At 41.0% G+C, this 13,092-nt stretch overlaps 1 protein-coding gene across 1 annotated transcript in view; it reads left to right on the forward strand.

Annotated features, from left to right (window-relative positions):
- adgra1b (adhesion G protein-coupled receptor A1b) overlaps positions 1–13,092 on the forward strand; it is a 173,380-nt gene that overhangs the window by 132,062 nt on the left and 28,226 nt on the right. Inside the window, exon 15 of the mRNA XM_084948189.1 lies at positions 11,420–11,547. Coding sequence (XP_084804315.1) covers positions 11,420–11,547 — 128 coding nt within the window. The remainder of the gene's footprint in view (positions 1–11,419; positions 11,548–13,092) is intronic.

Here is a 13,092-nt window from a genome sequence, read left to right on the forward strand (position 1 = left end):
GTCCTTTTGTTTTCTCTGTATTATTTTAGGGTCTTTACCTGACAATATAAAGTGTTTTGAGTTAACTTTTGTTGTGATTTGGTGCTATATAAATAAAAGTGAAATGAATTATATAATAAAACCCACATTTTGGAAATGACACCTGTGCCTGCAGGTCCTTGGCTGCTTAGTCCCTGACAGTTGGACATTGCTGGCTGTTTGCTGTTTATATAGTGATGAGCTGAGGTCCCTCTTATCCCTCTTTGCTCCTCTTTACTGACAAACACGCAAAAAAAGGTTTTTCCTTGTTCCAGTTTCACCACAGTTGGGGTGGCTATGTGTGCGACTACAGTTAGTCTGCAAACTGTAAAACTGAAGCATCAATGGCGCCTCTTTTGGCATAAATCTATGCGTTTTCCAGCTAATTACATCCATTTCATGAACAAGGAGGTCTATTATGTTTGAGCAAATGAAACCTTAATTAACAAAACTGAATAAAAAATAGTTCATTGCATTGATGATTTTCATTTGGCTCTGGCTAAAAAGTTTTTATGTTTTTGGGGGCTCCAAACATTTCTGCATACGTCATGCTTCTGTGGTCTTACTTTAAGTTAAAGTGCCTCGTGCACGCTGGTGACACTACTGTGATTGCAAATAGACTTTCTGTGTGGCGTATGTGCTAATTGTGAGAGTGAATTGGTTTTTTTTTGTAATAATCATACAACCGTCCACATCTACCACCGTGTAAACTGTAGAGAAGGAAATATTTTGTGCAAAGGCCTGACAGACTTTGAATGCGTCACTTACTTTCTCGTGGCTGCGGCGCAGGAGGTAAAAGAGGTCGTTGATTAATCGCAGGGGTGGGCGGTTTAATCCCCGTCTCCTGCTGTCCACATATCAAATTGTCCTGTCCGCTGCTTCCAAACGTTGCATTGCAGCGGAGTGAGTGCAGACTGATGAGCGACAAATTTTCATACCTTGTGTCATGTGTACTGTGCATTCTAGACTGTGATTCATTCTCACAAACTGGCACACGAGCCTTTAGGAACAACGTGTCTTAAATCCCCGACTGTTGTAGTGGAGCTGCTCGGTAAACACCAGTCAGCTTGTGGTCAGATTGGGCCGCTACCAGTAGCCAAGTTAGCAGTATGAGAGCAAAATGAGGCATCACGCTCAGGAACTGTTGCTTGAATAAATAAAAGCTGCAGAGAGAGAAGGATTAGTGTAACTGCCCTATATTAAAAAGCAGTCTTCTCCCTGCTTTCACTTTTGTCTATATTGATTCATTCTGTTTGTAGCAGGCTTTGAGTATTCACATTTCTTTGTTCCACTTGGGGGCGGGGGGGATTTGGTGAATTATGAGCTTGTTCTCTGTTTGCAAGGTTGAACAGTGCACAAGGCTCGTTTATTCGATAGTCATGCTTTGAATATCTGCGCAGAACAGCGATTACAATAAGTTCTGTATAGGAATTTGAATAGCCTAAAGCTAAATACAACACTTCTAATCTCGGGCTCTGGAGAAATTAATGCTAATGAAACAATGCCCCCTTGATGTTTGAGGAGATAAATACAGCACCACTGATATGTGTGCGCATCAAACGACGGTGGGCTTCATTTTTTATTCCGAACAAGCGTCCTCATCAGCTCGTAATGCTTGTTGATTTGATGGATGCATGCTTGATTCCACGTGATTTGATTACTCGTTCCTCGCAGTGGGCCTCGTTAGAAACTGTTGAACATTCACCGGGCGAAGTGCCGATTACGAGCATGACCGTATCTCAAAGCTATGTGCTGAGTGACAGCCACAAGGTACCGGCCGAAACACTGATGACCCGCGTTAATGGTGCATGACCATTTTCCTGACAAGTCCGGAGGTCATTCTGTCCTGCCTGCTGTCCTGTGTGTGTGTGTGTGTCTCCCTCTCTCTCTGTTATTCAGTATGTATGGGCAAGCCAGAGGTTTGATTTGCACACTCGCTGAGGTTCTGTTCCAACATTGGCACGGCCACTCAAGGATGATAAAATACAGTGCTTGGATGGGAGCTGTGAGCCGCGAGCCCGCGGGCTGTTCACTAGAGGATTTTAATTTTGTTTTTTTCTCTCAGCTCTTGCCTCTTTCCCAAATTGTTTGTGCATTCTTGCATTCACCAGTGTGATTACAGCTGGGAATGGGCAAAGCTGTACAGTGATATGTGAAATTCTGTGCGGTCCAAATTTCTGTTACCATGATTAGTTACTCGTGTGATCCCCAAAAGGGATGAAGTTAAAAAAGAAACATAATTTTTTTTACAGTAAAACAAACAAACAAAAAAACAGATGTGTAGACAAATATAGCTTGTGGCTCTGCTCTTTACATACAAAACATACAAAGCTCGCTAAACTGTGTCACTCAATTAGAAATCACACCACTCTGTAAAAGACTTTGGCATACCCCTCCCCTGAAACTGATCATTCCTTATCTCCTTGAGGTGCACTTAGGGAATTGGAAGAGCCTTCATAAAGGCTAAGGTGGGGGGGGGGGTCTGTTGATTTCTGGGTCACATATGTAAAGAGGAGGTGAGGAAGCATAGCTTAATGAAATGAAATGTTTCTTCTTTTTTTTAGGGTTAAACCCTATTTCACCCCAGCCGCAAGGAAAGTTGACTTATTTTTTCCCATTTTATAGCGTTTAATGAACAAACACTTATGTGGACTTCATGAATATACCCAAAGAAGCTATCATTATCACTTTATTTTTTTCTATTACTGGTTGTTCTCTATAAATGGCCTTTTCTTTGTGTCTACAGGTTTTCACATTCTAAATCCATCCTCGAGCTGGTTCCTTGTTCATACATGCTGGAAAACTTAAAATCCACATGGCCTGTGCTCTTAAAATACTTTACTACTGTTTTCCCGCGAGTTAGATCAGAACTGACCAAAAAGAAAAGCAACCCCCCTTCCTCTTGGCATAATCTGCAGGAGCTGGATACTGTGGCATAATTAAAGTCAGTTTTAAAGGATGAAGAAAACAGCCTTCTTGGTTGTGTAACTGCTCTGGTCCTTAAATAACTGATATTTTCCGGCGTGTGAGCCGTATTTGTATTGTTTGTGTTTATGTTTTTTGACAACGTTTGCCGCCCTTGGCCAGGCGATATTTAAAAAACAAAAGAAATAAAAGACCTTAAAAATTTCTCAGCAGCCTTCAGCTGTTAAATAGAGGATATAATAAATAATAATAGTGCAAGTTGTGTTGTTCAGCATTATTCCCAATCCCCGGGATGAAACACGACACCGAGCTTATAAGGTCTCGCACATCAGCAGTGTACTTGTCCTAGTTATATTTTCCGGGCCTGATAACCTTGCATTGCGCTGTGCTGGATCGAGATTACGGATCAAGTTTAATTGAGTCTGGTAATCTGATTTTGGCACAGGGATGGAGGATCCTGGATTAAAGTTGTAACTACAACATAAACAGGGGATCAGGGGCCTCTTTAGCTGCAGAGGCTAGGGGACAATGGAGGCATGTTTAGATGTAACATGCCACTGCTAATCCAGCATAGGCTAAACTAAGCTGCCCTGTATGGTAATATAGTTGCCTGGCTGTAATGAATTGCACTGTCAGGGGAGGGAGGGGCTGGTCACATTGCCCTGCTGTACAGACACAGTAATAAAGTGGCCACAGTGCCGTGATGTAATATGATAGCAATAATGATAATAACTGGAGTTGAAGAATCACATTTGAAGCTCGCTGCTGCTGTCCCCAGATGACATCCCGCTATTGGCTTCTGCATGCAATGGTACAATAGGGAAGCGCTGTTTAGAGCACGCTGCGAGCTACACCAATAGCCTATCAGTCATCATGACAGCCAGGTCAACAAGGGAATTGCAACTTCACAGCCTGCATCTGTTGCACAGGACAGGAAGATCTATACATAACGTAAATATAGAGCATGTAAAACTCAGGAGTAGTAGACTTTGGGAGGCAAGGACGATAGAAAATTCTCTTTACGGTGTTACTAATAAATGAGAAAATGCCAAGTGACAGAAAAAAATGAAAAGAAGAGGTAAAAAACTTTATAGCCCTTGAGTCAATGCTCAGCACTGCATATTGTGCATTCACCCCACTGAAGTTATCTCTTCTGAATTGCTTCTGCAGTTTGCCCCCACACCACCCCAGGAGCATAAACACTGCTTCTAGAAGCCATATGAACAATTTGTTCTGGGCAGCCTGTAGTCTGCCTCGCCATTTTTCTCTGGGCTGATCCATCTGCTGAAGGGAGCGTCTCCCTTCATCCTTCTTCCTTTCTTTCCCTCTATTTTCTGTCTCTGCGTGCTCTCTGGGCTGTAAGGTCTTTTTTAACCTTTATTTGTCCACTGGAGGTTTCTGCTGAGCATGCATGTTCCGTTGCAGCTCTGCCCTTCTTCACATTCATACCCCGCCGCTGTATAGTCTATGCTGCCCTATAAAAATGGCAGTTCCTCTACTGTTGGCACCTTGCTCAAGGGTACCTCTGTTGTAGTTGTTGAAGAAGGGCTGTTACTTCACTTTCAGTCAGGCTATTTCCTTCTGCCAGCCGCCTCCTTCTCCTTTAGGCTACCGCTGTCCTTCTTTAGCTTGTCTGTGAGCCGCCAGCTCTTCTGCATAATGCTTGCTTGTTTACTTTTTCTATTCCCGACTGTAACCAAACGTTAACTCTTGCACTGTCGCATCACAGGACAGATGTTTGTAATGGTTGTAATTGATTTGTAATTAATTTTGGAAAATTCTCTGAGAAATGATGTTGCTAGTGTCTGATTTTTCCTGTGGGGCTGGAGATTATTGAACATTTTCATAGTAATATTTCAGCATTCTTCGAATATCTCGTTTAAGCATTTGATCCATTGAATATCTGAAAATACAAACACCCATTTTCCACATGGCGCGGTAAGTCTGCTTACTTTGGCAGTCTTAGAAACATTTTTATTTGGGTGTTTTTGATTGTGATTAATGAAGGATCAGAATTGCTGCAGATTAATTTACTGTATATCATCTAACTAAATTGTTGTTTCTGCTCTCGTTAATGTATTAACAATATGATTGCTCTCTTGGCAGTCATCACCAAAACTAAATGCCTTCTACGTATTAGGAATCTGACTTAAGATGCCCTGTGTGCAAATGCTATGTCTGCTGGTTAAGCTGTGTAGACCTTTGTTCAGCTTTGGAAGCACCTGATTTTAAGCTCCTCTGTCAACAGCGCAGCTTGGCGATGTTAGTCTGTCTTAGTTTAGCTGGCTGCTGGGAAAGGTACATTCTGCTGTTAGCGGGGCTTTGAGGCTAATAATCAATATCCAATTTGCATAACTAATACTATTTCTAAATGTGTTTCAAGTATCTTCACGTATGCTGCTGGAAGAAATGAGCAAATTAAGCAGGTTCTAAAATTGCTTGATTATTGACGTGGTGTTAATGGACAAATGTGTCACAATGGCAAAAGCTTGAAAAGATGCTGAAACTCTTTATAATGGCGTGCTGTAAAGGATTTGAAAATACACTAAAGGTAATGTTAAGTTGCAAGTCAGTAGATGTTTTTTAGCTATTATACCTCTGTGTTTATTTACACTGATCACTTCATATCAGATACACGTGGAGGTACGCTGGTTGTATTCTATAAGGGTTATATGTTATGTCCTATCCTATTTCCCTACAGACAGGGTCTGCTGGGATTTCATCCTGTTTGAAGGGGGTCTTTCCTTTCTGCTGTCACCAAGTGCTTGCTCAAAAAAGGGACCTTTGATTATTGGGGTTTTCTTTGTATTATTTTGGGTCTTTTCCTACATTTTAAAGTGCTTTGAGGTGACTGTCTTTGTGATTTGGCGATATACTAATAGAATTGAATTGAATATGTCCATCTGGGCCCAAGATGTTGGCAGCAGATCAACTGGGAAGTCAATCATGATGGAACCTTGCTGTATCAAGATTGTTATTATGCAAAGAAAGTGGGATGTTGAAGCTTAACACTTTGAGCTTTTTCTGTGTTTTTTACTGTTCCTGGACATGGACATGTCTTGTGGTCAGTGGGGATATTTCTTCACTGAAAAGTGGAATTGCCATTAGAGTCTCGGGGGGACTTTAGATTAGGTCCTGTGTAACATACACAATGAATGAATACCAGAACACAAGGTTCTCCAGCAGAACATTGCATTGTAAAAGACACAATCATTGTTATATGCATAACCTGTTTTTATGTTTAACTCATTCTCCCATAAAAACGGCATTCGACAACCTCCTCATATCTGTTATGATACGTTTTGGCACCTCGCTATGTATCAATAAAGAAGTGAATATGTTCCAGGTTTTGCTAAGTGTAGCTGCATAGAGAGCATCACTAACTTCAGATCCACATCCAGTCATTTTGTTCTATAACAAATATGACAGGCCTGGCTTTCGAGAGATAAAAAGAGTACTAGAATAAGGTACTGTATGATCAGTGTGTTACTCAAATACGTAATGGCAACATGCATATCATCTTGTGAATTTTGTGGGGGAAAAACAGCTCAGTAGCTGTTTATTTACTGGTTTGAGAAATGGTTAAAGACTCAGGAGGTAAGAGACTGACATGATATAGTAGTATAAGCCAAATGATGATGATGATGATAATGGCTCGCATGAGACTGTTTGACTTCCACCTAAAGCCTTTTAACAGGAGCTGCCCTTACTGTGACACGTGATGATTAGCATTGCATTTAACTCCTCAATATGTGTGGGCAGGTTTTTTCCAGTTTTTCCCAAATGCAGACTGATTTCAAAGAGAAATGTTTTTTTTTTAATTTTTCTTTTTAGTTGAAATTATGTTTGCATGGGGTTCATTTTCATGATCTAAACTCATATGAAGCGCTGTTTGCTTTTTAAGTATATAAATCAGCTTACTGAATTGGCGGCTTCATTTCAGGAGGATTTTGGATGCTTCGGGCCATGATTCTTTTCAGCACCATCAATTCATTGAGCTGTAATTAACACCAGTTTTGTCCTTCCATGACATCGCTTAAAGACGTCATTCAAACTTAATAATTCCATGAAAATCTGTAACTACCAAATTATGTGAACAAATTGGAAAGCGTTCTTCGTGTTGTATTTTCACCCATAAAGGCCACTTCCTCTCTGTTCTTTCTTTGCTCTGTATGTCTTTGCTCAGGTCTGATGGCAGACTTTCCTCCAGCTCTCCTTCCATGCCTGCGTCTTGTCATTACTGTCCAATCTCCAAGCTCCAAAGCCATATATGTCAAAGTCAGATCAGTTGTCACACTGTTGTATCTTCCACTGCTTTTCAGAGTTGTGAACAAACAGTTCTTTAAAAATGTCATGTTTTTTGTCATTGTCGCTCATAAACCTGCAGAGAGTCATCACCTGACTTTCAAGTTACAGTTAAGCTACAGCTCTATAGTGGAGTCTATAGAGGCAGGCAACTGCTTTTAGTGAAAACCTCCCATAAACCCACTACATGCATAGCACCAGATGGAGCAAGTTAGCTCCTAGCTAGTTAACATAGTGAGACATCTGTCAGCTGAAGAGATTTCTATTTCTATTTCTATTTTAACTCAGGCGTCTCCCTGAGTCCAAGGGCATGCTGACATCTTTTCTGGCATAATTGTGGTATAATTCACCATAATATTGTTCTTTGTGATTTTCAAACTAAATATAGTCCTTGATTACAGAGAGATGATGTCCATTTAGCAGATTAAAATGATCACCCACCGCTTCTTTTAGCCATTGCCAGTAAAGCTATGCGGAGCTACTGCCCAAAAAGGTTATAGCTGTACCAATAGATGGTTTATTCAACCACCTGCCAAGTATTTTTGGAAAGTGATTGGAAATAGAGCAGGGCGATATGGCCAAAAATATATATCACGATATATATTTGAAAATTTGCGATAACGATATAACTGACGATATAATTTCTGCGAGACAAAATACAACTCCACAACTTTACTAGAGCAAAAAAACACCATCCATTTATTTTACTTAAACAAGCAGCTGTTTTTTTTAATGTGCATTAAAGCTATATAAACATTTAACAGTGCAAATGCAAATTCCTTGCTGAAAGTTTAACCAAAAGGCATTTCCAGTAGAAATGGGCTGACATATCCTGAGCATAACCATGTATAATATCCACTGAGGTTAAAAAGAGGTGCTTTGCTACATTAAACTGCAGTGTGCCAAATAAAAAAGTCAAATATGTATTTTTCGGACCACAAGGTGCACGGGATTATTAGGCACATTAAGCGAAACAAAGCAGTCAGATAAATCAAACTTTATTCAACTCATTCTTCTTGCTTCCTCTACTTCTGTACCATTGATTCGTTAATGCTGTATTCTATCACAGCTGCTCTATTCCAATGTTGTTGCAGTATATTAATGACTAACCTCATATTGTGGATGGATTATCTCAGTTGTTCTCCTGACTGAAGTTTGGTCTGTTTAGAGCATCCTGGCATGCGATTGCATCTGTCTCTAACCATCAGGAACCTTCACGTTAACTTTTATCGAATGGAAAAGTGTTAGCGTTCATCCTCCAGCTTTTCTGTTTATGTTATGCTAACATAGCTGTGTCGCTAGCGATCACGTAGCACATCATTATATACCAGCTAGCCCAACTTCAGTAACCCTACAAACGTCACTGCTGTGTAGCTTCCTGTCTTCATTTATGTTGGAAGTGTCAATAAAGCGTATTCAAAAAAAAAAAAAAATTATGTTGGAAGTGATAGTAGAGCTGTACGTTAGATTTTTTTCAGAAATCTCTCAGTCAGAACATGCTATATCATGCTTAGGTAACTAGCAAAACTAGCGAGCTAACTTCCGCTAACTTCCTGCTAACTTCTAACTCTGTTAAATGTAATGAATTCTGTTTTCATGCCTGGGTGTTAAACATCATAGTTACACCTGGTAAAGCAGCAACGCTGATCGTTTTATTAAAGATGGAAGAATTTAGACAGTTTTTAACTCTCAGTGATGTTCGTTTGACTTCGGGACCTTAAAGGACGGAGTTTAGGACCCAGATTACTCCCAAATTTACGAGCACCTTAGTCCGACAAATACGGCAATAACGACGGCCCGCTTGCATGTTCTACAAAAAAAATGTGCTTTGTTGTGTATCTGACGGACAAACACCAAACCAGTTAAGTTGCACCATTTTTACAATCTAATTCTGGTTCATCCGTTTCACTCAACAATCTGCTTTCCCCATTCTCATTCTCCGTTATGCCATGCTTTTTCGTCAATGCGCATGCGCGTTCTACCCATATTCTATCGCGATAATTCATTTTCTTATCATTGCCCAGCATTGTACCGGTATTACCGTGAACGGTATAATATGGCCCAGCCCTAATTGGAAAGTTTTTTTAAACTTTTGTTCACGGTCTTCGTTAGAAAGACACCGAGAATTATCTTACAACATTTGAATGGTTGCTACACTGATGGTGTAATAAGTTAAATTCTGCAACGCTGCACCGCTTTCTCCTCTTATGTTCCATTTCTTGTGGGTCTTTAATATGACTGTAACAATAACAGGAAGATGGTTCACCCTGTCATCACCCGTTATCTATGTTTTGAAGGCATGGCGTTTTTCCAAACAGTTTACGAGGAAGATTTCTCAGATCGTTACGTGTAACAAATAGTCTGGTGTGTCAAAGCTGTTGCATCGTGCTGAGATGCATCACCTCTGCAGTCCTCCTGTGGGTGCACGGATGTCTCCCTGGTAGTCATAGTGATCATTGCCAGTTCCACATTTGATGATTTCACCATGGATCTCAAACATCAGATTCTGTGTCAGGCTGACCAAACTGTCATGCTGACTATGATCATTGGTTGCTTGGACCACAGCACACATAGAAACCATCAGTGGAAAAGCTTGCAATGTCCAAACCCATGCCACCAAGAGTATGCTGGTTATTTACTTTGGCATGTGGTGTTGTGCGCCATCAATACATTCCCCATGGTCAGACTATCAATGCTAATTTCTACTGTAATATCAAATCGCACATCATTGCTGCTCACTGCCTTCCCATCCACCAGATACAGGTGTTACTTCATCATCTTCCCTAAGATATAATAATTCAAGCTAAAAGATTGCTGTTTTGGAATATAACTAATATGCAGGTGGTCAGGAGAAGACCGAGAGAGATCCAACATAGCCGAAATGCTGGAAGCATTGTTTGCAGATCAGTGACTGCCTTGAAGAGAATTCATTTTGTTGTTGTTTTTTATAGGCGCAGTGGCACCTTGTAGCTGAAAAGAAAACACATTTAAAGGTTACATTGCAATTTGAAGCTTGAACAGATGACTTCCAGTCTTTCCCTTTGCCTCCTTAAACACACATGAAAAGCTTTATTAGATTGATCGATTGAGCCGTGTCTATCGCATCAACGTCCTGCCCTGCAAACCCTTCATTTTAACTCTGGCCACTGCATTACAGCTGTGTTTAAAATATGCTTCGTGCTGGTCGAGACCCCACAGAGGCCCCAACAGGCTCATCTGCGTCTAGACAACCAGGGAGAGAGAGAGGGAATATCCCACTTGGCTACTCATAGAGACAATGATGCAGTCAGACAGCGTGTCTGTGGATCACTCTCGCAGACACAACCTCACATTGAGCCGGCGGGTTATGGAGATAAGGTGTGCTTTATTTAGCAACGTCAAGAAGATGGAGCCTAAATCATGACGCCACCGTTGGCTCCACACCTGCCCGTGGCACAAAGCGAGGGCAGTCCAGCGCACGAGAGTCGAGTGGGCCGACTTTAAAGCTGTCTCTTTTATCTGTGCACAGCAGATCCGAACCGTTCACATGCAGCGATAAAATGGAAGCATTAAAAATGCGTCTGAAGTCTGGGAATTTTTTGTCGCCATGTGTGCCGCAAATATGGAAGAAGTTTGTCTTGCAGATTGTAAAACATATGTAAATAAATTTCCGAGCAAATCGACTGTGATGTTGATAAGGGCTTAATGAATGTGTGATAGCATTACCGTCTTTTAGAAACACAACAAATGACTTCTTTTTTCCCTCTTTCCTTTTTTTTCTGTTTGCCTGGCTCCTATCCATTTTTGTTTGGGTTTTCTTTTTATGTTGGCAGACAAGGATGCTATTGTTGCATTCAGTTGCTCCGGCTAAGTGACAGCTAAATGCCTGAAATGCAAAATGTAAATGCAGGAGGAAGAATGTTCCCTCGACAGGGTTGTTACTCTTTTATGCTGATTTGGACCGCATTCTAACTCAAAGACATTTCCTTGACATTCATTTATATTTTGGCTGCATATCTCGTCAGCGCAGCATACTATGCTTATGCATATAGAGAGCTCCTCATGCTGTGACTGTGCAGGCCTGGCTCTTGTTCTTGATAGTTTCTTTTTTTCTTTTTGGATACTGTGTTTATGATGACTTTTTGTCTGATCCCCATTATTTTCCTCTGTCTCTCTTTTTTTTCTGCCTCAGGATCTGAAGAAGGTGCTGTCTTTCCCCCCATACCCTGGGGAGTTTTTGCACCCGGTCGTGTATGCCTGCACGGCGGTCATGTTGCTCTGCCTCTTCGCCTCCATCATCACGTACATAGTGCACCACAGGTATGAAGAAAATCTCCACCTTGATTTTGTTTAAGTATGCATTTAGGCTTTAATCCCTCCCTGCACGTCTTGCCTCGATTTCTAAAATTGCAGCCATTAATTTCACTTCAACATCTGGACATTCAGGCAGACGCTTATGTAATCTCCTTATTTCCCGCCCTTTTACCTTCATGCTTGTTTTTGACTCTTCTGTCACAGATCCTGAGCTGACTGTGGTGTGAGTCAGATGCTTTAGGCTGGCATAAAGTACTGCAGCCTGTCTGACTAAGAGGATATAAAAACATATACACAAATGTGTGTATGTGTAGCTGTGTTTTAGACAGCTACGGCAGAGATATATGCGTCTAATGGATTTCTAAGGAGTACTTTTACCAGCTTTGTTCTTTTTATCCGGCATGGAGATGAGGGCAAAAAAATAAAAAAGTGGACCCTGTGGCTCTTGTGGTTTTGTACGGTGGCATCTGTCTGCTCATCTTAGTTTCATCTGCTGTGAATGCTGTTATTAAAGCAGGAGGGAGCTTGACTGGCATATTGTTTCAGCACAGCAATTCATCATCTGTTGTTCTTGTAGAGCATCACTCATTTTATCATATCCTTGGCATTAATGTGGTATTATTGTAATAGCTTTCCATCTATTTTCATATAAAGGAACTAAGAAATATCTCAAATGTCACATTTTCAAAAAATATTGTTTTATAACACAGTTAGCTGGTATATTCACAGTCAGATTTTTATTTTTGTTGTGTTTTTTTCTGTGGGTGGGGTCTCTGTTCTTACGGAGACTGAACTGAATTTATTAAACTATACGAAGGCGCAGAGGCTTTCGCAGTTTACATCCATCTGTGACACCTGGGATGGAGACAGGGTGGGTCCTTCTGCAGTCAGACAGTGATGACAGCATCTGGGGCTCCAAACAGCAGTATCACTTGCTGTCGTCTGGCACTGCAGTATTGACGTTTGAAGGAAAAATTGGAAATCGCCATAGAGGCAGGAGACTGAGATGTTGTGGTTTCGAGTGAAATGAAAAAAACAATTCCCAGATACTGGTGTGCATTTTGTAGTTTTTCCACAAAATGGAATTAGAGACAAAAAGAATCAATTCAAATTCATTTGAATTTCTCTTTGTGGTGTATAGTTAAGGACTGGATTTTTAAACCTGTATTTTGATTTTTGATTATTTAAGCTACCAGGGATCTACCAGGGGTCTTGTTTTTGGCATTTATCTCAGGGCTGGTTTTAGGTTCTCCATCACTTCATCAGAGATCAAAAATGAGCATAGGACTTTATGAGAGGCCCAGTAACTATGTTGTCAGGGGCACCTTGGCCCACAAGGTAAATCGGTCCTGGGTGAGGGGTCAGACTAAGTGTAATTCAAAATAGTCCTATGAAGACAACATCTTGGCACATATCAACATTGCCTGGTGAATGAATGTTGTGGCACTACCCCGAAGCAAGGGCTGGGAAAGGACTCTGCACATAATAAGCCACATGGGTCCAACCTGCTGTAGGCTCACCACTCGCAGGAAGCATAGCAGCAATCTGGGA

The sequence above is a fragment of the Perissodus microlepis genome, chromosome 13 (genome assembly GCF_051167445.1).
Source record: "Perissodus microlepis isolate ML-2025 ecotype Zambia chromosome 13, ASM5116744v1, whole genome shotgun sequence".
Classification (NCBI taxonomy): domain Eukaryota; kingdom Metazoa; phylum Chordata; class Actinopteri; order Cichliformes; family Cichlidae; genus Perissodus; species Perissodus microlepis.